The sequence below is a fragment of the Scyliorhinus canicula genome, chromosome 6 (genome assembly GCF_902713615.1).
Source record: "Scyliorhinus canicula chromosome 6, sScyCan1.1, whole genome shotgun sequence".
Lineage (NCBI taxonomy): Eukaryota > Metazoa > Chordata > Chondrichthyes > Carcharhiniformes > Scyliorhinidae > Scyliorhinus > Scyliorhinus canicula.
This window is the reverse complement of record NC_052151.1, coordinates 74,593,478-74,620,982: the sequence shown is the minus strand read 5'-3', so window position 1 is coordinate 74,620,982 and position 27,505 is coordinate 74,593,478. Positions and strand designations below refer to the sequence as shown.

At 48.6% G+C, this 27,505-nt stretch overlaps 1 protein-coding gene across 2 annotated transcripts in view; it reads left to right on the top strand.

Annotated features, from left to right (window-relative positions):
• The window catches only part of zgc:172323 (uncharacterized protein LOC564165 homolog), an 85,364-nt gene that overhangs the window by 48,503 nt on the left and 9,356 nt on the right, over positions 1-27,505 (top strand). For both annotated transcript variants that reach the window (XM_038799524.1, XM_038799523.1), the window contains exons 7-9: positions 10,619-10,729; positions 25,900-26,010; positions 26,936-27,060. In XM_038799524.1, the coding sequence (XP_038655452.1) occupies positions 10,619-10,729; positions 25,900-26,010; positions 26,936-27,060 (347 nt within the window). The remainder of the gene's footprint in view (positions 1-10,618; positions 10,730-25,899; positions 26,011-26,935; positions 27,061-27,505) is intronic.

Here is a 27,505-nt window from a genome sequence, read left to right as displayed (position 1 = left end):
GCTCTTAAAGGCTTCCTAATCCTCTGGCTTCCCACTAATCCTCACCATTTTGTATGCTTTTTCTTTTGCTTTTATGCTGTCCTTGACTCATTCTTCTTCAGATTTCTGTGCATCTCTGATTTCATTTAGCCTGTGAGTTATTTCTGGTAGTGTTGTGGTTCAACAAAAAATTTATCACCTTGTTCAGGCCTTGCTGCTGGAATACAGGACAAAACATCTACTGTAGTCTACTGTGTTCCCAGAACACACTCTGTGTTTGCATCACACCTCTTCATCCTTAGTCTGAATCATTGTATTCTTGGAGTGTGACTAAGGATTTGTCGTCTGCCTCTATCTTGAAGTGGAGACCAAGAACATAGGGCGGGATTCTCTCAGCCCGGGGCCGGGCCACCGATCGGAGGGCCGGCCTCCCTGGTGGAGGCGTCCTTTCTTTCGTGCCGGCCCCTGTAGTCTTGTACCATGTTGAGTCGGGGCCAGCGCGTTGAAGGAAGCCACTGCGCATGTGTGCATGCGCGGATTCCGCGGCGCCCAGTTAGCATTGCGATCAGCAGCTGGAGCGTACTCCAGTGTGTGCTGGCCCCCTGTAGGGACCAGAATTGCTGATCCTGAGGCCATGTTGACACTGTCAGGAAAAGCGACGGCATTTCCGACGGCGTCAACACTTAGCCTCAGGATCACAGAATCCCGCCTGTAATCTGCAAACCAGCTAATCCTTCTTTCTCTGTTCAGTCAATGAATGGAATGCATTGTAAACTGGTCTATGCTTTCCATCCATCAGTATTATACAGAAGATGCATTTGCAGCAATGATAGTGGCTATCTCTGGGCCACAGTGAGCTAAAATATCAGGTAATATCAGAATTTCTTGGATTTTCTAAAAAGACCTGTGGTGTGAGCAGCCAGCACCATATATTGACTTATTATAAACAGCTGATATAATGGCTCATTACAACAGCTAGGTTGTGCAAGAAATTTCCGACTTGATTTACCATACCTATGAATCTCTGAGGCTCAGTCACATTGCGAACACCTGGAAACACCTTGATCGCTCTTTTCTTCTGCGGATCAATTCTGACACCAGATACAATATCCACAGGGAACTTGATAGTTGAGAGAATTTGTATTTGTTGTTGTGTTGAGTCTAAGTCCTGCTTCCTGTAGGCATTGTAGAAAAGCTTGTACTCTAGTGTCACGTTTTTTCTGAGTGGATTCATGGATCAGGACATCATCCATGCGACATACAACTCCATCCAGTCCTTCTCGGACACTTGACATTGTCCTATGAAAGATATCTGGTGCTGATGTGATGCCGAATGGTAAACGGTTGAAACAAAATTTCCCAAATGGTGTAATGAAGATTGTGAGAAACTTAGACTCAACAAGAAGGGGTAGTTGCCAAAAATACTATTTTTTTTTAAAAATAATTTTTATTGAAAGAGTTTTTCCATACAAACATTTACCCCTACTAATTTTTAAATTATTTACAACACAATCCCTCTAGGCAAATATCCCTCCCTCGCCCGCCCTCTCGCGCGCACCAGTCCTCCCCCCCCCCCCAGGCAACAACTTAACAAACAAGGCAGCCTACAGTTTCAGACATGAGCAGCGAGCAGACTTGCCCACGTTACAGTCGTGCATGTCCCCCCACGACCCTTGCTGCCCCCCCCCCTCCCCTCCCCCCCCCCCCCCCTCTCCCCCCCCGGGTTGCTGCTGCCACGACCCCGAACGTCTATCTCTGATCTAAAAAGTCAAGGAAAGGTTGCCACCGCCTGGAGAATCCCTGTACCGACCCTCTCAGGGCAAATTTGATCCTTTCTAGCTGAATATAGCTAGCCATATCGTTAATCCAAGTTTCAACGCTTGGAGGCCTCGCGTCCTTCCATTGAATTAATATCCTTCGTCGAGCCACAAGGGACGCAAAGGCCAGTATTCCGGCCACCCTAGCCTCCTGTACCCCCGGTTCTACCCCGACCCCAAAGATCGCAAGCCCCCATCCTGGTTTGACCCTGGACCCCACCACCTTCGACACCGTCCTTGCCACCCCCTTCCAGAACCCTTCCAGCACCGGACATGCCCAGAACATATGCAAATGGTTCGCTGGGCTTCCCAGACATCTGACACACCTGTCCTCACCCCCAAAGAACCGGCTCATCCTTGTCCCCGTCATGTGAGCTCTATGCAGCACCTTAAATTGAATGAGGCTCAGCCTCGCACACGAGGAGGAAGAATTGACCTTCTCCAGTGCATCCGCCCACGTCCCGTCTTCTATCTGCTCTCCCAGCTCCCCTTCCCACTTGGCTTTCAGCTCCTCCCCTGATGCTTCTTCCGCCTCCTGCATTATCTTGTAGATGTCTGATGTCTTCCCCCCTCCGACCCAGACCCCCGAGAGCACCCTATCACTCGCCCCCTTACTGGGGAGCAGGGGAAACCCCTCCACCTGCCGCCTAGCAAATGCCTTCACTTGTAAATATCTGAACATGTTTCCCGGGGGGAGCTCAAACTTCTCCTCCAGCCCTCCCAGGCTCGCAAACCTCCCCTCTATAAACAGGTCCTTCAGCTGCCGTATGCCCACCCTGTACCAGCTCTGAAATCCCCCGTCGATGTTCCCCGGGATAAATCTATGGTTCCCTCTTATTGGCGCCGCCAACAGACCTCCCATTTCCCCCCTGTGTCGCCTCCACTGCCCCCATATCTTGAGGGTGGCCGCCACCACCGGGCTCGTGGTGTACCTCGTGGGGGGGAGCGGCCATGGTGCCGTTACTAGGGCCCCCAGGCTTGTGTTGCCACAGGACGCCCTCTCCATTCGTTTCCAAGCTGCCCCCTCCCCTTCCATCATCCACTTGCGCACCATTGACACATTTGCCGCCCAGTAGTACCCCGAGAGATTGGGTAGTGCCAGCCCTCCACTGTCCCTACTCCGCTCCAAAAAGACCCTCCTCACCCTTGGGGTGCCATGCGCCCACACGTAGCTCATGATGCTACTCGTCACCTTTTTGAAGAAGGCCCTAGGGAGGAAGATGGGCAAGCACTGAAATAAAAACAAGAACCTTGGGAGGACCGTCATTTTGATTGACTGCACCCTCCCCGCCAGCGACAACGGTACCATGTCCCACCTCTTAAATTCCTCCTCCATCTGTTCCACCAGCCTGGAAAAGTTCAACTTGTGGAGGGTCCCCCAGTTCCTTGCCACCTGCACCCCTAAGTACCTAAAGCTCTTTCCTGCTCGCTTGAAGGGGAGTCTCCCAATACCCTCTCCCTGGTCCCCCGGGTGTATCACAAAAACCTCGCTTTTGCCCAAATTTAGTTTGTACCCTGAAAAGTCCCCAAACTCTGCTAATAGTTCCATTATCTCCGGCATTCCCCCTTCTGGGTCTGCCACGTACAGCAGTAGATCATCCGCATACAGCGATACTCGATGTTCCTCCCCTCCCCTAGTCAGTCCTCTCCACCCCCCTGAACCCCTCAGTGCCATCGCCAACGGTTCAATCGCCAGTGCGAAAAGTAGGGGGGATAGGGGACATCCCTGCCTGGTCCCTCGGTAGAGCCCGAAATACTCCGACCTCCTCCCGTTTGTCACTACACTCGCCGTCGGGGCCGAGTAGAGCAACTTCACCCACTTAATAAACCCTTCCCCAAACCCAAACCGTTCCAACGTCTCCCACAGGTACTCCCACTCCACCCTATCGAATGCCTTCTCCGCGTCCAGCGCTACCACTATCTCAGCCTCCCCCTCCACTGCCGGCATCATAATTACATTCAGCAATCTCCGCACGTTCGTGTTGAGCTGCCGCCCCTTCACGAACCCCGTCTGGTCCTCATGGATTACCCCTGGCACACAATCCTCTATTCTAGCTGCCAGGATCTTTGCCAGCAACTTGGCATCCACGTTCAGAAGCGAGATAGGCCTGTAGGACCCGCACTGCACGGGGTCTTTATCCCGCTTCAATATCAGGGAGATCAGAGCCTGCGACATTGTCGGGGGCAGAACCCCCCCCTCTCGCGCCTCATTAAAGGCTCGTACCAGTACCGGTCCCACCAAGTCCACATTTTTCTTATAGAATTCCACCGGGAACCCATCTGGCCCCGGCGCCTTCCCCGCTTGCATCTGACCTATTCCCTTGACTAGCTCCTCTAGCCCTATTGGCGCCCCCAGCCCTTCTACCAGCCCCTCCTGGACCCTTGGGAACCTCAATTTGTTTAGGAAGTCCTCCATTCCCCCTCTCCTCGTCGGCGGCTCAGACCGATACAACTCCTTGTAAAAATCCCTAAAGACCCCATTCACTTCTTGCCCCTTCTGCCCTACCTTCCCGCCCCTCTCCTTCACTCCCCCAATCTCCCTAGCCGCATCTCGTTTGCGAAGCTGGTGTGCCAGCATCCTGCTCGCCTTTTCCCCATACTCATAGACCGCGCCCTGTGCCCTTCTCCACTGCGTCTCTGCCTTCCTGGTGGTCAGCAGGTCGAACTTGACCTGCAGGCTGCGCCGTTCTCCCAGCAGCCCCTCCTCTGGTGCCTCCGCATATCTCCTCTCCACTTCCAATAGCTCCCCCACCAGCCTCTCCCTCTCCTGCCTCTCCTTTCTTTCTCTGTGTGCCCTTATGGAGATCAGCTCTCCCCTGATCACTGCCTTCAGGGCCTCCCAGACCATCCCCACCTGCACCTCACCCGTGTCATTCAAGTCCAGATAGCTCTCAATGCTCTTCCGGACCCTTTTACACACCTCGTCGTCCGCTAACAGCCCCACATCCAGCCGCCACAGCGGGCGCTGGTCCCGCGCCTCCCCCATTTCCACATCCACCCAATGTGGTGCATGATCAGAGATCGCAATGGCCGAGTACTCAGCTTCCCGTACCCTCGGGATCAGCCCCCTGCTCAACACGAAGAAATCGATTCTGGAGTACACTCTATGGACGTGGGAGAAAAAGGAATACTCCCTCGCCCTCGGCCTACCAAACCTCCATGGGTCTACTCCTCCCATCTGCTCCATGTACCCCCTCAGCACTTCTGCCGCTGCCGGCCTCCTATTGGTCCTTGAACTCGATCTGTCTAGCCCGGGGTCCAGCACTGTGTTAAAGTCCCCCCCCATGATCAAGCCCCCTGCCTCCAGTCCCGGAATGAGGCCCAATAGGCGCCTCATAAAACCCGCGTCATCCCAGTTCGGGGCATATACGTTGACCATCACCACTTTCTCCCCCTGCAGCTTACCCTTCACCATCACATACCTACCCTCCTTATCCGCCACCACCTCCTCCGCCACGAACGACACCCTCTTTCCCACGAGAATCGCCACCCCCCGGTTCTTTGCGTCCAATCCAGAGTGGAACACCTGTCCCACCCACCCCCTTCTCAGGCGAACCTGGTCCACTACCTTCAAATGGGTCTCCTGTAACATTGCTACATCAGCCTTCAGTCCCTTCAGGTGTGAGAATACCCTTGATCTCTTGACCGGCCCATTCAGCCCCCTCACGTTCCAAGTGATCAGCCGGGTCGCGGGACGACCCGCCCCCTTCCCCTGCCGATTAGCCATGTCCTGTTCCCTGCTCGCCCCGGGTCGACCCTCCCCTTCTGACCCGCTCCCCATGGCGATGGCCCCCTCCCCCCACCTCTCCAGTCCTCCACTTCCCGTTTCTGGTCTTTCCAGCAGCAACCCGGTGTCCCTCCCTAACCCCCCTCCCCCCCCCCCCCCCCACCCCCCCCAGGCTAGGACCCCTCCTAGCCGCGATGTACCCTCCATCGTACTCCCGTAAGTCAGCTGGTTCACGCTGACCCGGCTGCTCCTGCCACACTCCGACTCCCCCCGGCTCGGGGGGGGGGGCCTCCCCCCCCTTGCCACTCCTCCCTGGCCCCGCTCCAACGCGGGAAAGGTCGCCATTGCTAGCCACGCCCCGCACTCCTCCCCATCCCCCTCCTCTGCCCCGCGCGCGGGAAAACAGAGGAAAGCCCGCGCTTTCGCCCTGCCATACCCCACCCCGCCATCTTCCGTTCCACCCCCATCCCCGTCCATGCCTGTAAAGAACCCCCCCTAGGAGCCCATATCCCCGATCTGCTCTCCCCCCCGTCCCGCCTCCCCAACTTAACATTATAAATAACAGATAGATAACAAATAACAATGTACTTAACAGTCGCCCTCTACCAAACAGCATAAATAACCATAAATAACCATGAATAACCACAATAACAATAACTAAGGGAAGTTGGCAAAGGGGGGAAAAAACATCAGAAGAAAAACCCAAAGCAAGAGTTCAAGATCCAAACAAAGAAAGAAGAAAAAAAAGGAAACCGTTCCAATAAGAGTTGCACAGTTCCGACCCAGCCGAAAAAAAACCGCTTGTTCAGCTGAAAGTACCCGAGCGGCTACGGCCGCCAAGTATCCCCTGGGTCTAATTCGAGTCCAGTTTCTCTTCCTGTACAAAGGCCCACGCCTCCTCTGGGGACTCAAAATAGTGGTGTTGGTTCCTGTAGGTGACCCACAAGCGCGCTGGCTGCAGCATTCCGAACCTGATCCGTTTTGCATGTAGCACCGCCTTCGTCCGGTTGTACCGGGCCCGCCGCTTAGCCACCTCCGCACTCCAGTCCTGGTAGACCCTCACCGTCGAATTCTCCCACTTGCTGCTCCTTTCCCTCTTGGCCCACTCCAGCACTCTCTCACGATCGCTGAGTCGCTGGAACCGCACCAGCACCGCCCTCGGGGGCTCATTTGCTCTTGGCTTCCTAGCCATGACCCTGTAGGCCTCTTCCAGCTCCAGGGGCGAAGGGACGGCCCCTGCCCCCATCAGGGAGCTCAGCATTTCTGCTACGTATCCCGGGAGGTCTGATCCCTCCAGGCCTTCTGCCAGGCCCAAGATCCTCAGGTTCTTCCGCCTCATTTGGGTATCCAGCTCCTCAAAACGGCTCTGCCATTTCAGGTGGAGTGCCTCGTGCACCTCTACCTTTCCCACGAGGACCGTGGCCTCCTCCTCCCTCACAGTCATCTCCTGCTGCAGCTCCCGAATCGACGCCTCTTGGGTCGCCTGGGCTCCCATCAGCCTGGTGGTCGTCGCATTCATTGACTCCAAGAGCTCCATTTTCAGCTCCGTAAAGAAGCGCAGGAGAGCGGCCTGCTGCTCCTCCGCCCATTTCCTCCATTCCTCGGGTGCGCCACCGGCCGCCATTTTGGTCTTCTTCCCCCGCTTTTTTTGGGGAGCTGCTGTTGCTTTCTTTACCACCCCACTCCGGGTACCGACCATAAAGTTGGTCTGGTTCTCCTCAGGGAGCCTTCCCCCACCGGGATTTGTCCTTACAGCGCCGTTGGGGCCCTCCAATCGGCCCGAAAACATCTTTGTAGCAGGAGCCGCCAAACGTGCGACTTAGCTGGTCATAGCCGCAACCGGAAGTCCCGCCAAAAATACTATTTGCATGAGGCTTCATGAAGATTGAACTCTTTCCAAATTTTGCTAAGCTCTAGTCGACAGACGACATAGAACTTTGCGTTCAGCTTCTTTGTTCAGCTGTAAAATCTACACAAATCTTTGATAAATCCATTTGTGGTTTCATACTGGGACCATCCCCAAGCAGCAGCTTGTTGGTTCCATCATATATGAAATAACCCCTTGCTTCAACATAGTGCCACTTTCCTTCTTTATCTTTGTCAAGAGTGGATAAGGAACTTATCTGGGTTAAACTGACACACTGGCTTCATTTCAGGATGGAGTGATGTGCTGAGCTGTCTTCAACTGTCCTAGTCTTGTGAACAGCTGTGGAAATTCAGCTTTTCGGTTGACTTTCTCCATTTGAGAAGTTTCCATTTCCTCTACTCTGCAGATCAGATGTAATTTGATACAAGGCTTTACTGCTTGAAAGTGAACAGCTCTGGTTCAGGATCACATATAAGGTTTCAATGAATTCTCTCTCTCTTTGTTGAAGGATTGCAATCAGTTGTCCTGTGACCTTGCGTGCTATACTTCCTGGTCTATGTAGTTTTGCATAATGGCTGAAAAGATAAATTTAGCCTACTCAACAATGGTATTCTTTCCCAGATTGAAGTCGGCATCAAGTGCTTTTATTACTTCACCATAGGTAGCTTTCTCTTCCTCGATGTCTTGCCTCATTGGGGCAGCGTCTGCCCAACCAGCCACTGGGTATAATAGCTTAATGACTTGCTCACCGCTTGGCTTCATCATGAGGCCCAGTGCGGTACAGTACATGCCAAATCTTCACCACCAATTCAGCCACATTTCTGTCTGGTTGAGACCTCCAATCTGCTTGAAGCTTTCCGGTAATGGCAGAGACCTTACTGTACTTGTTCTTTCACTTGTTGCAACCATATTTTTTTCTTTATTCTTTCACGGGATGTGGGTGTCATGGGAAAGGCCAGCATCTGTTGCCCATCCCTAATTTCCCTTGAAGAACCTTGCTAGATAATTTTAGAGGGAAGTTAAGAGTCGATCACATTACTGTGGACCAGGAGTTACATGTAAATTAGATCAGGTTAGCATGGCAGGTTTTCTTTCCTAAAAGACTAAAATTCATGGTCTCATTGTGCTGACACAGAATATTTGACAGAGTCTGCCGAGGTAATGAAAACATCTAATTTATTGGAACGTTTCTAATAGTGACTACATCTTAACTATGAGGTTGTACAAGAGAGAGAAAGATCATGAAACATTGTATCATATCCTGTGTGGTGCTTTATACCAGGTCTCATTTAGAATTAAACCCAGATACCACACAATGTAGAACTCTACCACCCATTCCCTTCAGACACTTGCTTACCAAAGCAAACCGTGTATGGAGAGCTTGGGTTTGGGTGCGCTCTCATGGCGGTCAAAGGAAGCACTAGAAGGACGCTCTAGAGACTTCATTTAGGAGTACTAATAGAGACATCGGGTCCAGGGAAAAACTTACGCAAGATCAGTGCACCTCCTGCAAATGAATAAAAAACTGCAGCCTTCTTTGAAAGCAAACCCATATCAAAGGCTGAGAGGAAATACAGGAGAGGAAGCTCTGAGCAACTCATCCAAAACTCACTCATCTGTGGTAGTCTGCCCTATTTACAGCAGAACCTTCCATGCTCAGATTGGCCTCAGCAGTCACCTACGTACCCACCGTACCAACCAGAGCCCTACCAGACACCCCAGATGATGAAGATGGCCATCATTTCTCGAAGTACAAACAAGAAGTTAGATAAAATAAAAGCAAAATGCTACAGATTCTGGAAATCTGAACAAGAAACAAAGTGCTGAAAATACTCAGCAGGTCTGACAACATCTGTGAGGAAAGAATCAGAGTGAACGTTTTGAACCTTTTCAAAACCCGACTCGAAACCTGTTTCTCCCTCCACAGCTTGCAGCCAGACCTGATGAGCATGTTCTGTTTTTAGTTAAGAAGCTAGGCAGACGACTGTAAGCAACCATTAGAGCTGAATAGCTTCTAGTTGAATTGCTGCACAAGTGGTGCTAGTAATGTAATGCCAATTTAAAGGATGCATTATAGAATCTGGGCTAGAGTCATGAATGGAATGAGCACACTGTAGAGAAGTATTATATCTGCGCTGTTCTTTGGTTGAAGGTGATGTATGTTAGCAAATGCTGGACTGATTTAATTGGAAGAGTTTGATGCTGTAACTGAATCAAAGTTATAAGTAGTTCTTATGTAATTTCCCTCATTGTCACTAATGTAAGCATCCAAATGTTAAAAAACATGAAGGGATATCATTTAAAACAAATAGACTTTAGCTACCTAAATTAACTTGAGTTATTTACACAGCATTTAACACAAAAAAAATTACTGCTTTCATAAATCTATATTTATAAAAATAACTAAGTGATCATTATCCCGAATCATTTCCTTGCTATTCTTGCTCTCCTCAAAAAATGGATATGTTCCTTAAATAAATGACTGAAACGTAAGTTAGAATACATAAAAAGGATATTATTAACGATCTGGTAAATGAAATTTAATAAATGAAAAGTGCTGCCATGTTTGAGGAAAAAAGCAACCTTTGTCCTTTTCAATCCTCCACAGTTAGACGAAAGAAGCATTGTTGGAGCAATCTGTAAGGAGCTTATACTTAGAATCAATCCTTGCCATACCTCACCAAAATGTTGTTTTATACAATCAGGAGGTGCAAAGTGGAGAATGTTTCATTCTGCAGCACTATCATCCCTGACCTTGAGGGACACAATAAACCATCTGGTTCTATTCATGCGAGTACATTACTTGTCAGGCTACTAACAGAGAGTTTGAATATATCTATGGAATTGCATTTGTTCGATGTACGCTCAAGGTCTTTCTAGGTGGTGTGCCATGCTATTGTGCATGTTGAAAGACTGTGGGTAAAAATGAAAAGTATGAAATAAAATTGTGAAAACATATTTTTTTAACAATAAAAGCAATAGAATATCTTTATGATGAGATGGCCATGTCATCAGGTGACAGGCTGCTCATCGCTTTGGAGTAACTGAGTGTTTATCATCAGGTTATTTTCTTGCTGTGACTAGAAATTGCGATAGAATGTTTGGTCACTGATGTTGACTAAAAATTATACAAAAACATTGGTGACTAAAATGTTCATACAAGATTGCTTTGCTTGCCTTTATTTACAACCTATCCTTGATTGTTAATATTTACTATGTGTTCCCCAGGAAATGGATGAATGGTATAAGAGCAAATTTGTCGATCTGAATCATACATCTGCTAAACGCATAGAAAACATGCGAAGCACAAGAGAACAACTTGCAGACTGTAAGCGGAACGTAAGTAGTCATCAGCCCGGCATGGCCCTGTGTCTCCCTTTACTGACAGATCAAAACAATTTCTTGTTGCTTGAAATATATACTTTGAGTTCATCAAACATGTCTCATTGCTTCCCCAGTTAGACAAACACGGATGATTATTAGATATTAGGATTGCACGATGATCTAATGTGTTGGAGCTAATGGAGTGGCATTACTCAAGTTCACAGCCATTGTTAACAGACATCTGGGGTGTAATGTATGCTGGCAACGGGGGGTCTTGCCTACTGGCAGATGACCCAACAGGAGTCCCGCTGGCCAATTAGAGGGTGATAGCACTCCATTGCTCATCAGCACCAGTGAGAGCAGTTGCCAGTTACACACCCACTCAAGGCCTAGATTCACCGAGGGACCGAGGGAGGGATGGGTGCCATGGGGAGGGGTCACTGGCTGAGTGGGGAATGTGGTTGTAATAAATTGTGAGGGGAGTGCCTGGTCCCCCTTTCAGGTTCCCGGTGCCTTTTTACGAGGGATCAGAGGTGAGGTGGTAAGATGGATACAGCTGGCTCGGCCACAGAAGACAGAGGGTAGCAGTGGAAGGATGTTTTTCTGAATGGAAGGTTGTGACTAGTGGTGTTCCACAGGGATCTGCACATGTGCTTCTGTTGTTTGTAGCATACATAAAAGATTTTGAGGAAAATGTAGCTGGTCTGATTAGTAAGTTTGCGGATGACACCAAGGTTGGTGGAGTGGCAGATAGTGTTGAGGATTGTCAGAGAATACAGCAGGACATAGATAGGTTGGATACTTGGGCAGAGAAATGGCAAATGGAGTTTAATCCAGACAAATGTGAGGTAATGCGTTTTGGTAGGTCTAACATAGAGGGGAAACATACCGTAAATGGCAAAACTCTGAGGAATATAGAAAGTCAGAGAGACCTGGGCGTGCAGGTCCTCAGATCTTTGAAAGTGGCAACACAAGTGGACAAGGTAGTCAACAAAAGCATATGGAATGCTTGCCTTCATTGGACGGGAAATTAAGTATAAAAACTGTCAAGTCACGCTACAGTTGTATAGAACCTTTGTAAGGCCGCACTTGGAATATTGCGCACAATTCTGTTTGCCCCACTACCAGAAGGATGTGGATGCTTTGGAAAGGGTGCAGAGGAGGTTTACCAGGATGTTGCCTGGTCTGTAGGGCATTAGCTATGTGGAGAGGCTGAATAGACTCGGACTGTTTTCATTAGAATGACGGAAGTTGAGGGGTGACCTGATAGAGGTCTACAAGATTATGAGAGGCATGGGTGGAGTGGATGGGCAGGCACTCTTTCCTAGGGTGGAGGGGTCAGTCACCATGGGGCATAGGTTTAAGGCAAAGTTTAGAGGAGATGTGTGAGGCAGACCTTTTACACAGAGGGTGGTGAGTGCCTCGAACGCATTGCCAGGAGAGGTTGTGGAAGCAGATACATTAACAGCGTTCAAAAGGCATCTCGACAAATACATGAATAGGATGGGTATAGAGGGTTATGGCACAAGGAAGTGCTGAGGGTTTTGGCAAAGGTTGGTATCATGACTGGTACAGGCTTGGAGGATCGAAGGACTTGTTCTTGTGCTGTATTGTTCTTTGTTCTTTGATTTCCCTCATGAGCCCGGAAGCCAACTGAACTTGATTTGCTTTTCAGGCTTCCCACGTGGTGACTGCCCCTCCTGCCATAGTTGAATACCAGTGGTGATTGGATCAGGCTATTTTGTGGGCATTAAATAAGCTCACAAGTTTAGCTTTTGCCCTGGGGAGCAAAGCAAATCACAAGAGTCACCTGCTGATAGCACCTATATACCTCCTCCCAACAATGGGCGGCATGGTAGCACACTGGTCAGCACTGTTGCTTCACAGTGCCGGGTACCTGGGTCCGATTCCCGGCTTGGGTCACTTCCTGTGCAGTGTCTGCACGTTCTCCCGTGTCTGCTTGGGTTTCTTCCGGGTGCTCCGGTTCCCTCCCACAGTCCAACGATGTGCAGGTTATGTGATTGGTCATACTAAATTGCCCCGTCGTGTCCAAAAGATAGGTGGGATTGCTGGGTTACAGGGATAGGGTGGAGTAGGCTTCAGAAGGTTGCTCTTTCAGGTGCTGATATAGACTCGATGGGCTGAATGGCCTCCTTCTGCACTGTAAATTCTGTAGATACATAGATAGAGTGAACTACAAAGTCTTCTTTACTAACAGTCATGTTCTGAGAGAAGAAGAGGATGTAAAACAAAAATCAATAACTTAAACAGAAGTATGAAATACTAATGGATTTCTTACACAAATGCTCAATATTTGGTGTTTAAGGAGAAAGACCTTTATAAAGCGTCTTTCATATCTTCAGGACATTTTAAAGTGCATTTACAACCAATGAAATATATAAATTCAGCTGCTATTGTATTCTGTAACAACTTGCTTTTATACAACATAGTTAACAAAGTAATACCAACCAATTTGCTTAACAGAAGCATTACCATCAAAATTTGACACTGATTCGGAAGGGCATTGGGACATGTGATGAAAGTTTGGTTAAAGGAAACATTGAGCTCTAATGGAAGACAGAGAATGGGACCTGAGGAAGGAGCAGTGCTCCGAAAGCTAGTGTTTGAAACAAACCTGTTGAACTTTAACCTGGTGTTGTAAGACTTCTTACTGTGCTCACCCCAGTCCAACGCCGGCATCTCCACATCAGGAAGACAGAGAGCCTAAGGGAGGCAATTCTAGAGCTTAAGGCCTTGGCAGCAGGAGGCACAATTGACAGTGTGGAGAGGCTGTAATTAGAGGTCTCAGAATGTTGAAGGGCTGGAGGAGATTGTAACGATAGAGAAGGAATTGGAAATAAGAATGTGAAAGAGGGCAGATAAGAGATGGGCAACGTTACAGAGGCAGAATTAGAATTGGTGATGGAGAGGATGAGAAGTTCACGAGTTAGAAACTCAACTCAGCGTCTAATTGGAAAGCATTAAAGGCCAAAATGGAACAAATCTGCACACATTAACGTTTTACAAAAAGCAATGATATAAGTAACCAGGTTTTAAAAAACAATTCATTCACAGGGCATGAGCATTGTTGGCAAGACCAGCAATTTTATTGTCTGTCCCTAATTGCCCTTTTTAACTTTCCCTCTTGGGACAATGGCATCACTGGCTGGTCCAGCATATTTCTTGTCCATCTGTAATTGCCCTTGAGAAAATCCTTTTGAACTGCTGAGTCTATGCCGTGTAGGTACACCCACCGCACCATTTGGAAGGGTGTTCTTGAATTTTGACCCAGTGTCAGTGAAGGTATGGCAATATAGTTCCAAGTCAGGATGGTGTCTGGCTTGGAGGGGAACTTGCATGTGGTGGTGTTCCAATGCATTTGCTGTCCTTGTCCATCTAGGTGGTAGAATTCGTGGGCTTGGAAGGTGCTGCCAAAGGTGCCACAATGCGCTTCTGCAATGCATTTTGGAGATGGTACACAGTGCTGCCACTGTACATTGGTGGTGGAGGAAGTGAATATTTAAGATGGTGGAAGGGGTGCTGATCAAGTCGGCTGCTTTGTCCTGGATAGTGTTGAGCCTCTGGAGTGTTTTTGGCGCTGCACTCATTCAGAAAAGTGGCGGGTACTCCATCACATTCCTAACTTAAGCCTTGTGAATGGTGGGCAGGCTTTGGGGAGCCAGGAGGTGAGTTACTCACTTCAGAATTCCCAGCCTCTGACCTCCCCTTGTAACCAATATAGCTAGTCCAGTTCAGTTTCTGGTCAATAGTAAACCCGCAGGATGTTGATCGTTGTGGATTCAGTGATAGTAATGCCATTGAATGTTCAGAGGGAGATAGTTAGATGCTCTCTTATTGGAGGTGTTCATTGCCTGGCACTTGTGGGGCATGAATATTACTTGCCATTATCAGTCCAAGCCTGAATGTTGTCCTGTATTGTTGCATATGGGACCAAATTACTGTAGTATTTGAGAAGTCACACATAGTGCTGAACATTGTGCAATCATCCATGAACATTCCCATTTCTGACCTTATGATGGAGGGAAGGTCGCTGATGAAGCAGCTGAAAATGGTTGAGCCTTGGACACTACCCTGAGGAACTCCTGCAGTGATGTTCTGGGACTGACATGACTGACCTCCAATAACCACCACCATACTTTGTGCTAGATATGACTCCAGCCAGTGGAGAGTTTTTCCCCTGATTACCAATGATTTCACTCTTACACTTGGTCAAGTGTGGTCTGAGAATTTTGAGGTGGTGAGCCAAGTTTGAACTGCTGCCGTCCTTGTGTAGGTAGTCCCACAATTACCTTTTCACAGTGGTTTGGTACAGGGGAATGTTGGCCATCCTAGAAGGCAATTCAGCCACATGTGAAGTCATACACAATCCAATTCAAACCAAGCAAGTTTCCTTCTCTAAAGAACATTAGCAAACCAAGAGGGAGACAATGTCATTAAACTAGTAATCCAGAGGCCCAGACAAATCTCTTGGGACATGAGTTTAAATCCCAGCAATGGCAGCTGGTGGAATTTGAATTCAATTAATAAAAATATGGATTTAAAAGCTGGTCTCAAACCATTGTTAACTGTCTTAAAAACGCATGAAGTCACTTCAGGAAATCTACCATGCTTTCCTGGTATACCTACCTGTGACTTGACCACAAAGCAATGTGGTTGACTCTTACTGCACTCAGCTGTATCAAACTGCTACAAAGCCTAAAATGAATGAAACTGCTCGAACCATCGAGCATCGACTGAAGCACTGGAAATGATATTGGCAAATCCTGTCAACCCTGCAAAGTTCTCCTTACTAACAGTCAATTCAGCGAGCGTTGGCCCTGCCTTCACAACACCTGGGCTCAGCTGGCTCCAGCTGTCAGCGCCTGGTCAGGACTCCTGCTCAAGGATATAAGTCCCAATGCCTTGTGGGCATCTGAGGATGGACTAGGCCAAGGGAGTAAAGCCTCACAGAAAATCAGGTCATGTGTTATTTTTTGCCATGTTCCAGCAGCTCCTGCAGCCAAACTGGTGCCAAACATTGGGTTCTGCACTTCACCAACAAGGCCGAGATGGAGGTTCTGGTGCTTGGGAAACCCAAAACCCCAAGACATTCCGCGCCATGGAGAGGTCACTCCAAAATCACCTCACAGCAAACAAAACAACACAATAGGGTGCAATTACGGGTTATAAGCCCAGCTCGATTGACAGAGAACGAGTGCCACGGTTTACATTCGACGGTGGGAGACATCATTGCGTCTCGTTGGACAACTACCACCAGCCTCAGACTGGGCAGCCCCTGGTCAGTAAGAAACCATCTTGTCGCAGTCCACCTGCTCCAGTGGGTGTTTGGAGCCTCGCGTCATTGCCCGACAAGTGGACTGTAACACCTCACCGAGCAATCTGACAAAGAAAGGAAAGAAGGTGCCAGCCCTTTGCTTTGCAAGCTGGAATGTCAGAACCATGTGTCCGGGCCTGCCAGATCTCGCACAGATTGACAGCTATCGGAAGACCGCTACTATCAACAAAGAGCTGAATTGACTTTATGGGCCTGATCAAACGGCCATGTTGTGCCTGAAAAGCAGTAGGCCACGGCGCATCATGGCATTAGCAGCCAGGGGACCCTGCTCCCGGGATCTTTCCGACTTGCAATGCCTTGCAAGATCTAACGCAATGTCGCGAGACCGCTAGTCATCCTCTAATATGCAGTTTCCCGAGACACCCGAGCCGTTTGGATCTATCACCTTTGCCTTGAAGACCTCAGGCGAGTGCCATTTAGTACTGGTCTCAACAAACGGGGACCAGACGAATGGCACTCGTGGGAGTCTTTCAGGAGATCGGAGGTCCCAGGTGCTTGCCCTCTGGGCAGGATGGTACCCTGGTACTGCTGGTGCCTCACACTGTATGGCACCCTGGCATTGTCACCCTGGCACTGCCAGGCTGGCACCCTGACAGTTCCATTTGGGACCTAGTCTGGCACTGCCCAGGTGGCACTGTCAGCTCGCAGGGGCACTGCCAGGGTACCAGGTTGGCACTGCCAAGGTGCCAAACTGGCATTTTTCACATGGCGGCCCTGTGGGGGAGTGGGGGGGGGGGGGAACGGAGACCCTCTCACAGTGAGTTGGGGCTTTTGGGGGGGGGGGGGTTTGGTTATTATGTCGGACTCCAGAGATCACTCTCTATACTGAGGAGTTCTGGCGAGCGGAGCTCCTCGGTGTAGAAAATGGGGCTATGGGGGCCTTGGTCTTACATTCCCCGCTGAGGCCCCCATCTAACCGGTGGTGTGTTAAGTAGCGGGGTGTTTCTCTGCGCTGTGAGTGTCAGGAAACACGTGACTAAACGCCCTCGCTATAGGACTTTGTTCCCATTTGGTTAAATTTTGCCTAATTAGGACATTTCAGCACTTTGGGAGACACACCTACTTGCAGATGGATTACTAAGGGAACAAGACTGCACCTTTACCTAGCCGAGTAGAGACCCAATAGATCTCTGGAGGGGCTTTGCCATCAGAAACTCCTTGCCCAGTATGACAGAGTCACCCACAAATGGCTCAGAACACATACTTTCCACTTGACTTCAGTGATCAGTACACCAGCCCAGCATCTACGTCCCAACACTCTGTTCCTCACCTGAAGGTAAAGACTAGTTCTATGAGGAACTCCACGGCATCAGCAGCATCCCGAATACTGAACATCTGTTCCTGTTGGAGGACTTTAACGCCAGGGTTTGGGCCGACCATTACTCATGGTTTTCCTGCCTTGGGTGACATGGCAATGGGATTAGCTGGAATTAGAACCATAGAAAAGATACAGCACAGAAGGGGGCCATAAGAACACTAACACATCCAGGTGGCCTTTCTAATCCTGTCTTCCTGCACATGGCCCATAGCCCTACAGCTTACAGAAAACCCAGGTACTTTTAAAAAGAGTTGAGGGTCTCTGACTCCAACACTAACTCAGGCAGCAGATTCCAGACACACACCACCCTTTGCATAAAATGTTTTTCCTCATGTTCCCTCTAATCCTTCTACCACTTAGCTTGAATCAATGAAGCCTGGATTTTGAACTCCCTGCCAAGGGAAACATGTTCCTCCTGTCTACTCTATCTCTCCCCCTCAGAATTTTGTAACCTCAATCATGTCACCCCTCAGCCTTCTCTGTTCCAAGGAAAACAACCCCAACCTCACCAGTCGCCTTGTAGCTACAATTCTCCAGCCCTGGTAACATTAGAACATAGAACATTACAGCGCAGTACAGGCCCTTCGGCCCTCGATGTTGCGTCTGTAGTAAATCTTCTCTGCACTCTCTCCAGAGTAATTAAGTCCTTTCTGTAATGTGGTGACCAGAACTGCACACAATACTCCAGTTGTGTCCTCATCAGTTCTTATACAGTTCCATCATTATATCCTTACTTTTGTATTCTATACTTCTGCCAATAAGTAAGGCAAGCATTCCATATGCCTTCTTTACAACCTTATCTACCTGTATTGCTACCTTTAAAGATCTGTGCACTTGCAGACCAAGATCTCTCACTTCATCTACCTCTTTCAGTGCATTCCCATTTATTGTGTGACTGTTTGACCTCCCTAAATGCATTACATCATACTGAGCAGAGTTGAACCCATCTGCCATGTTCCTGCCCACTCCACTGAGAGGAGTTTCTCAGTTCCCTTGAACAAGCCCTTTAAAACACCCCTGTAGGGGTTGCAGAGACCAAGTGGGTCCACATTAGAGACGTCATTTATAACTCAGCAATAACTATTTTGGCAAATGCAAGAAACAGAATAGACTGGTTTCAAGAGATGGAACTGAACCAGTCATAGTCAGCAAGCGCATTGCATTGCTGAACTCCAAGCAAGCCCCAGCAAGAAAACATCTTTAGTGCTTAAAGCTGCCAGAAGCACTGCTCAAAGAACAGCTAGACGCTGTGGAAATGATTACTGGTAACAGAGAGTATAGAAGGTGGCAGGAATCTAACCAGGCAGAGCAAAAAAGGTGACAAATATGAGAAGGGACTGAGGGTGTTTTACCTAAATGCATTTGACAAGGTTCTTCATGGCAGGCTGGTGCAATCACACGGGGTCAGGGGTGAACAAGCTAGATGAATTCAGAACTGACTTGGTCATAGAAGACACGGTAGCAGTGGACAGGTGTTTTTCCGTATGGAGGTCTGTAACTAGTGGTGTTCCACAGGGATCAGTACTGGGACCTCTGCTGTTTGTAATAAATATAAATTACTTGGAAGAAAGCGTAGCTGGTCTGATTAGCAAGTTTGCGGATGATACTAAGATTGCAGGAGCTGCGGATAGTGATGAGATTGTCAGAGAATACAACAGGACATAGATAGGCTGCAAAATTGGGCGGAGAAATGGCAGATGGAATTTAACCCACACAAATGCGAGGTGATGCATTTTGGTAGATCCAATTCCGGAGGGAGCTATGAAATAAATGGCAAAGCCATCAGGAGCATAGACACACAGAGCAATCTGGGTGTGCAGGTCCACAGATCCTTAAATGGTGGTAAAGAAAGCGTATGGCATGCTTGCCTTCATCGAATGGGCCATCGAGTATAAAAGCTCGCAAAATATGTTACGGTTACATAAGACATTGGTTAGGCCACATTTGGAATACTGTGTCCAATTCTGGTCACACACTACCAAAAGGAGGTGGAGGCTTTGGAGAGAATACAGAAAAGGTTTACCAGGATGTTGCCTGGTATGGAGGGTATTAGCTATGAGGAGCATTTGAATAAACTGAGATTGTTCTCCCTGGAGAGATGGAGGCTGAGGGGGCGACCTAATGGAAGTTTATAACATTATGAGGGGTATAGATAGGGTGAACAGTTGGAAGCTTTTTTCCAGGGCGACCAAAGGGACCAAGTTCAAGGTGAGGGAGGATAGATTCATTGGAGATGTGCGGGGGAAGTTCTTTTACACAGAGGCAGGTGGTGGCCTGGAATGCACTGCCAAGTGAGGTGGTTGAGGCAGATACGTTAGCAACCTTTAAGATTTATCTAGATAGACACATGAACAGACGGGATATAGAAGGATACAGGCGGTTGGTCTAGATGGGACATGTGATCGGCGCAGGCTTGGAGGGCCGAAGCGCCTGTTCCTGTGCTGTGTTCTTCTTTGTTAACATGCTGGTTCAGTTGGCAGTTAGGAAGGCAATGTTAGCATTCATGTCGAGAGGGCTAGAATACAAGACTAGGGATGTACCTCTGAGGCTGTAAAAGGCTCTGGTCAGACCCCATTTGGAGTATTGTGAGCAATTTTGGGCCCGGTATCTAAGGGAGGATGTGCTGGCCTTGGAGAGGTTCCAGAGGAGGTCCACAAGAATGATGCCTGGAAGGAAGAGCTTGTCGAATGAGGAACAGTTGAGGACTCTGGGTCTGTACTCGTTGGAGTTTAGAAGGGTGAGGGGGGGATCTTATTGAAACTTACAGGATACTGTGAGGCCTAGATAGAGTGAATGTGGAGAGGATGTTTCCAATAAGAGGAAAAATTAGAACCCTAGGGCACAGCCTCAGACTAAAGGGGCAATCCTTTAAAACAGAGGTGAGGAGGAATTTCTTCAGCCAGAGGGTGGTGAATCCATGGAACTATTTGCCGCAGAAGGCTGTGGAGGCCCAATCACTGAGTGTCTTTAAGAAAAAAAATAGAGACAGATAGGCTCTTGATTAATAAGGGAATCAGTGGTTGCAGGAAGAAGGCAGGGGAATGGGGATTAGAAAAATATTAACCATGATTGAATGGCAGAGCAGACATAATGGGCTGAGTGGCCGAACTGTGCTCCAATGTCTTATGATCTTAATATCTATTCAGCTGGAGTCTGACACCCGAAACATCAGAGAAATGTGTGAAGGTATCGAGAGGCGGGCTGGGGAGGTGCGGTCTTCTTGATGGTTGGCCGAAATATTTCAAATCTAAATCAGGAAACAATCACTGACCAAACCAAGCAAATGAACCACTGGGTGGAGCACTACTAATGTAGTTCAACCTCTGCCAGTCAGTCATGGATGAGCTAGACAAACAGCCAATGGAACTGGAGCTCAGCAACACCATCAAATTCTCTAGCCAGCAGAAAGGCGCCTGGAAAGGACAGCATTACCCCTGGAACAATCAAGTGTGCCAAGCCAGCTACACTCTCAAAATCCCACAAACTACTTTGCCACGTCTGGGATGAGGGAGCAATACCACAGGACCTGGGCGATGCCAACATCAACATCCTTTATATGAACAAAGTTGACCGCGGTGACTGCAACAACTACTGCTCAGCACAAGGGGGAAAGCCTTTGCCCAAGTCACTTTTTTTAAAAAGCACGTTTATTAATGTTTCACATTTTAAAGAATAAAGCAAAAAAATTGCAGAAATAGCATCGCCATAAGCAAGGAATAAAAAAGAACTTACACCGTGCTGTCTCTCTGATACCCAGGCAGTCCACAGTCGAGACCCCAGCCTGGGGGGGGGGGGGGGAATGACTTGATCCGCTCTGCCACCTCCAACACTTCATGACAAGCATTGATAATAGGCCGACATGGGACCAACGATCGGCAGACCCAACCGACTTCTGGTCTCAAAGTTTGGATTCGCTGTGCTCCATCGAATCTGATGCACCGAGCCTCAAAATCAAGATTACCAAAACATGGCACCCAATTTGTGAATGCTTAAATTCCATTTGCCACTCTTCTGCCCATCTAACCAGCTTGCCTATATTGTCCTGTAGTCTAAGTCCTTGTTCCTCACTATTTACCACACCAACAATTTTTGTGTCATCTGCCAACTTACTTGTCATATCTTCTACACACTTATGACAAAACTTTCCATAAACTTGCTGGTTGACAGTAGACTGATTTTTGTGGACAGGGCAATTTTCCATATTGCCAGTGTTGTAGCTGCACTGGAATAGTTTGGCTTGGGCAGCAGCAAGTTCTGGAGCACAATTCTTCAGTTCTATCGCCGGAATGTTTTCAGGGCGTCAAACCGTTGCAGTACTCAGTGCATTCAGCGGTTTCTTGATATCCAGGGCTGGTTTACCAGGGGCTGGTTTAGCACACTGGGCTAAATCGCTGGCTTTTAAAACAGACCAAGGCAGGCCAGCAGCACGGTTCAATTCCCGTACCAGCCTCCCTGAACAGGCGCCGGAATGTGGCAACTAGGAGCTTTTCACAGTAACTTCATTGAAGCCTACTTGTGACAATAAGCGATTTTCATTTTCATTTTTCATATCACGTGGAGTAAATTGAATTGGTTGACGACTGGCACTTATGCTGGGGACCTCCGGAGGAGGCCGATATGGATAACCACCCAACAATTCTGTCTGAAGATGGTCATAAATGCTTCAGTCTTTTCTTTTGTACTCATGTACTGGGCTCCATCATTATTGATGATGGGGATATTTGTAGAGCCTCCTCCTCCTGTTAGCTGTTAAATTGTCCACCACCATTCAGGGCTGGCTGAATGTGGCAGGACTGCGGAGCACTTTATTGAACCAAGGTTGGTCCCCCTGCTTGATGATAATGTTAGAGTAGAGGTTATGCTAGGCCATGAGGTTATGGATTGTGGTTGAATCCAATTCGGTTGCTGCTGATAGCCCACAGATATTTCATGCTTACCCAGTTTTACACTGCTAGATTGGTTTGAAATCTATCTCATTTAGCACAGTGGTGGTCAGGACATATCCAGGGATGATGATGTGTGGGATATTGTCTGTCAGGCATAATTCCATGCATACGATTCCTTCTTGGCCTCCCTGGCGCAAGAGACAATGAGTGCACGCCAATGGGTCATTGATTGGTTTGGCGGCATCTGGCTCTCTCTTAGTGGTGTCGTGTCATGCCTTGCCAACTGCTGCGCCTCTTCTCTTTGTCTCTTTTCACTCCCTCCTTCATTGCTGCCAAGCAATCACTGGCAACTTGTTCCCAGCGCATGCGATCCATGTCACAGGTCTTCATGTCACATTTGCAGATGTATTTGAAGCGGAGGGATGTACAGAAAATGGGTCCGGTGCCGTTGGCATGCTTGCTGTACAATACGTCCTTGGAGATCCTGCCATCCTCCATGCGGATCACCGCCAAGATTGCACTTAGCTGCATTTCCTGCCCATTGTGGGCGGGATCCAGATCACGACCTCTTGTGAGATCTAATTAGATCTCATGAGGAGTAATGGGCGGGATTCTCTGATCCTGAGGCTAAGTGTTGATGCCGTCGTAAATGCCGTCCCGTTTCCCGACGGTGTCAACATTGACTCAAGAGCAGCAATTCTGACCCCAACAGGGGCCAGCACAGCACTGGAGCGATCCATGCCACTCCAGCTGCCGATCCCGATGTCAGATGGACGCCGCGCATCTGCGCATGCGCAGTGGGGCCAACGCAACATGGCGTAAGGCTACAGGGGCTGGCGCGGAACAAAAGAGGCCTCCAGCCCGAGAGGCTGGCCCGCTGATTGGTAGGCCTTGATTATGGGCCAAGCCACAGCGGAGCGCCCCCCCCCCCCCCCCCCCCACCAGACGCCCCCGGATCCATTCACGCTGAGGTCCCGCCGGGTAAGACCAGGTTAGAACACCGGCGGCGGGACTCGGGTTTTTTTGCACGGCCGCTCGGCCCATCCTGGACTGAGAATTGCCAGGAGGGGCCGACCGCGCCGATTCTCTGCTCCCCATAGAACCCCGTCCCGGGGCCGGAGCAGCGTGTCGGGATTCATGCGGCCCCCCGGGCATTCTCCAACATGGCGCGGGCTTAGAGAATCCCGCCGCATGGCTGTGGGATAGCCTGGAGGAGGATTCTCCCAGCATCTACTGTCCATGTTCAGGCACAATGCGCCTGGTTGATCGTGCCCTTAGTCATTATTTTAGGCCTTGTGGAGCTTCTCCCCAGTCAAGCCAAAATTTAGAATTTTCTTCAGCACTGGGAAGCTGAACTTGCCGGCCAGACGAGCTCCTCAAAGATCAGACAGCCATTTTGAAAGGTTGCCGCGATATGTAGTGCACTTGTGGGACCCCCACACTCCCCAGCCATGGGCAATGTCACCCCTTTACTCATTGACATCAACCCACATCACTCCAAATGAGGACACCCCGCTATGGGGTCACTGAGGCCCCCTCCTTTTCAGGCCTCCCCATTCCCCCTTTCGGGTCCTCTCCTTTCAGTAACCCTACCCTTAACCCCCACCGACTATTCCGACCCTCAGCAGTGCCATCCTGGCATTTAGCACCCTGACACTTCCATCCTAGCACCCTGGCAGTGCAACTCGGGCACCCTGGCAGTGCCAGGGTGATAGTGCCAAGGTGGCCGGGTGCCAGAGGGAGAGCCAGTGGGTCACTCTGCCCTGTCCCTGACCACCCAGGGGGCTCCAATGGCCTGTGAAATCCCCCAGATGCCGTTACACCTGGTCCACGTTTGTCTGGACCAGTACTAAACAGCGACCAGTCCAGGCCTCGCTGGGGAGGCCATTTATCCCAGGCACCGGGAGAATCTGGCGCAGGCACATTTAATGAGCCATATGGCTCATTCAAATATGCATATCCGGATCGCGATGTCTCGTTATTACGATCCCAGACCAGGCCCCAACAGTGGCTTGAATACTGGACTAAAACCCCAATATTTTAGATTATTTTAAGATTGTGTATATACGCTCCAGGATTGATTGATGAAGAAATAGGGCTTTGTATTTTTAAAACAAAACTTTATGAAAACAAAATAAACATTTTTCAACTTCAAACCCAAAAAGAACAGTTTATAATTACCCCTTAAACACTTCTACTCGATTTCCCATTAAACAACAAGAAAATAAACTTACATCTCTCAGTCTGTCTTAGTGTGGGAGGATTGTGGACTTTGGAGAATTCCTCTCTCCAAAGTTTCTCCAAAAGCTGACTGTCTAAAGCTTTTCAAAATGTTTCTGCCTTCCTCGGTTCCATCCAGCAATTGCCTCATTTCCCCAAGCTAAAAAGCAAATGGGGCCGGATTCTCCGATTCTTTGGGATATGTCCCCACCCCGGTGTGGGAACGGTGGCGTTTTACGGCAGAAATAATGGCGTAAAACAGCCACCAATTCACGGTTTTGCTGGGGGCTAGCATGCCGGCAGCGGAGAGCACCCGGCTCCTGCTGCCGATACGGCCTGGTGAATTGCCAGGTTCGTGGCCGCGCATGCGCACGGCGGCGGCCTGCAGCGGCCGCACCATGCTACATGGTGGAGGCTGCTCGCCGACCCAGCCCGCAAAATAGTGCCCCCCCCCTTTGGCTGGCTCGTGCGCCATGGACCACCTCCACCCACAGTGCCCCCAGCCACGAATAAATCCCCCAGCCTGCGGATTGTACTCCCCCGACTGCGGCGGCGCTGGACTGAGTCCGCAGCCGGCAAGCTGAGTTCCCAACGGATGAGATCACACGCAACCGATGCTGTCGGGATCCCGGCCAGTTGGGGGCGGAGCATCGCAGGGACAGCGATACGGGGCACGCCATTCTCCTACAGTACGCCGCTTTGGAGGGGGCAGAGCATTGTGAAAGCGGCACCGTCCCCGATTTGGTTGGGAACTCTGATTCTCCGGCCGATTGCCGAATGCGATTTTGGTGTCGGCGACCGGAGAATCCAGCCCATGATGTCTACAAGCTGCAAAGCACATTAACTCCGGAGGGACTTTCCCAGTCAAAACACCGTCCATTAGCCCAGACTGAAAAACACTTTCCTTTGTCAATTTCACCTTCTGCCTGCAAAAAGCATCCAGACCCTGCAAAACTGAATTATTTTATGACCCTTGCAGTCAAAACACATTCTAACCCCAGGCTTTTAGCCCTGAAATTGCGCAATACTTAGAATCCAATATTTCGAAAGTCTTCCAGTTGACACATGTCTCAAGCATCGCGAATCTCGTGAAAGGCCTCTCGTGAGATTCAAAGGCCTCTTCACATCACCAAGTTGGATGCGACAAAGCCGGTAAATCGCGCCTAAGATTGTCTGCATTGAGCAAAATTGTCTTCTTGATATCCTGCCAACCCAGCTAATTCTCAAAGAAATTGACAATTATCTTGACCTTTTAAAAACCCATTGTGTCCAGTAAGTATTCAACTGTACAAATACGTCAGTGTATTTCCAAAATTATACGGTAGTTTTTTGCAAAATATACATATGTAATCTTCTACTTTAGCTGCATTTTTTAAAAAAATCATAATGTTTCTACTTTTTGCAGCTTAAGAGCAGTCATATGGAACTGGATGCGTTGAAGGCCCGTAGGTCAGTGCTGGAGGCTCAGAGCAAAGAGGCAGCAAATAAATATAAAGAAGAGATTGAAGAATACCAGGTATTCACAATGAGATTTCTTTGCTTTAGTGAGGCTGAAAATACAACCAGGGACACAATTTAGAAGCATTTCCAATTATTTTTCCTGAATGTTAAAGAGCAGCTAATTAGTATTCTGATTAAGGATGTATTTTCTATTTTGCCCCAAATCTAATTCGGCCCAGGTATTGTGACCAACAGTGAAGAAATGGTCAAATAAAATAAAAACAGAAAACGCTGGACAGGTTCAGCAGGTCTGGTGAGTGAGAAACAGAGTTAACGTTTTGAAGAAATGGTGCTCACCATTCATTACGCTGAAAGCTGCCCCCCCTTACCCTTTATGATAAGGCTGTACCGGGCTGGGGGTGTCAGTTAGCTCAGTTGGCTGGCGGTATGGTTCATGCTGCAGAGCGATGCCAACAGCATGTGTTCAATTCCCATACCCACTGAGGTTATTCATGGAGTCCCCACCTTCTCCCTTGCCTGAGGTGTGGTGACCCTCAGGTTAAATCCCCACCTTTGAGCTCTCTCTCAATGGAGAGAACAGCAGGGAGTATGGCAACTTTCACCGACTGACCAGGCAGTAGTTCCTGCAGCTGGCAGCATGTGTGGGAAGAGAAATTAGGGTCCGCCTGACTCTATGAAAGCAAAAATGCAGTCAGGAAGGTGGGTGGAGTGGAAAGCAAGGGGTCATGGTCACATCATCTGCAGCTTGCACTTTATGCTGCAGAAATATCTTTAAATTGCTTCAATAAAGTTAGGTCATTCCACTATATGCTACTTATATAGAATACCTTGCGAAAATGAATCCCGATGACCACCTGCATTCAGCCATTGTACTGTCCAGCAGAAAATGAGAGTATTGGTGGCTTCAAATAAAATAAAGTTTCCCTTGGTAAATATTTTAATAGCAGCGGCGAATTGATTTTAAAATGTTACTCCTGTAGCGCAAAATTGAAAGTTTGCAACAACAACTGAGTACCATCAAAGAAAAGATAACTCTGCATTTACGGGAATATCAAGACCTGCTCAACATTAAAATGGCTCTGGAGGTTGAAATTACTACATACAGGTAAGGCACAGAGATGAAAAATTTAAGCTTTATAAAAAAAGCTGGAAGTACATAACAGATCCACTGGTATTGAAAAGAAAAATTATGTGTTAATATTTTAGGCAGTGGCCCTTCAACAGATAAGACAAAACAGAAGTTCCAACTTTGCACTGTGACTCTCACTTACCCTATTAGCAATTTGGTTAAATATCAAGCATGGATTCCCAAGCATTTCGCTGAATTATTCCCCCACCTGTTTATCTTTTCAGGTGCAGGTAGATTTACTATAGTTTAATTTAATTTGAAATCAGTTAGAGTAAAGCAACATGTAAATAATGCAAACCTGGCTTTCACAGCTCTTCCTCTGAGATTATGAAGGATGAGCAGCAAAACCTCTGGGTAAATTAATCTCACAGACTCTGGAATGTCACTAGAGGAACAAAGGAAGAATATTTTCATGCAAAAT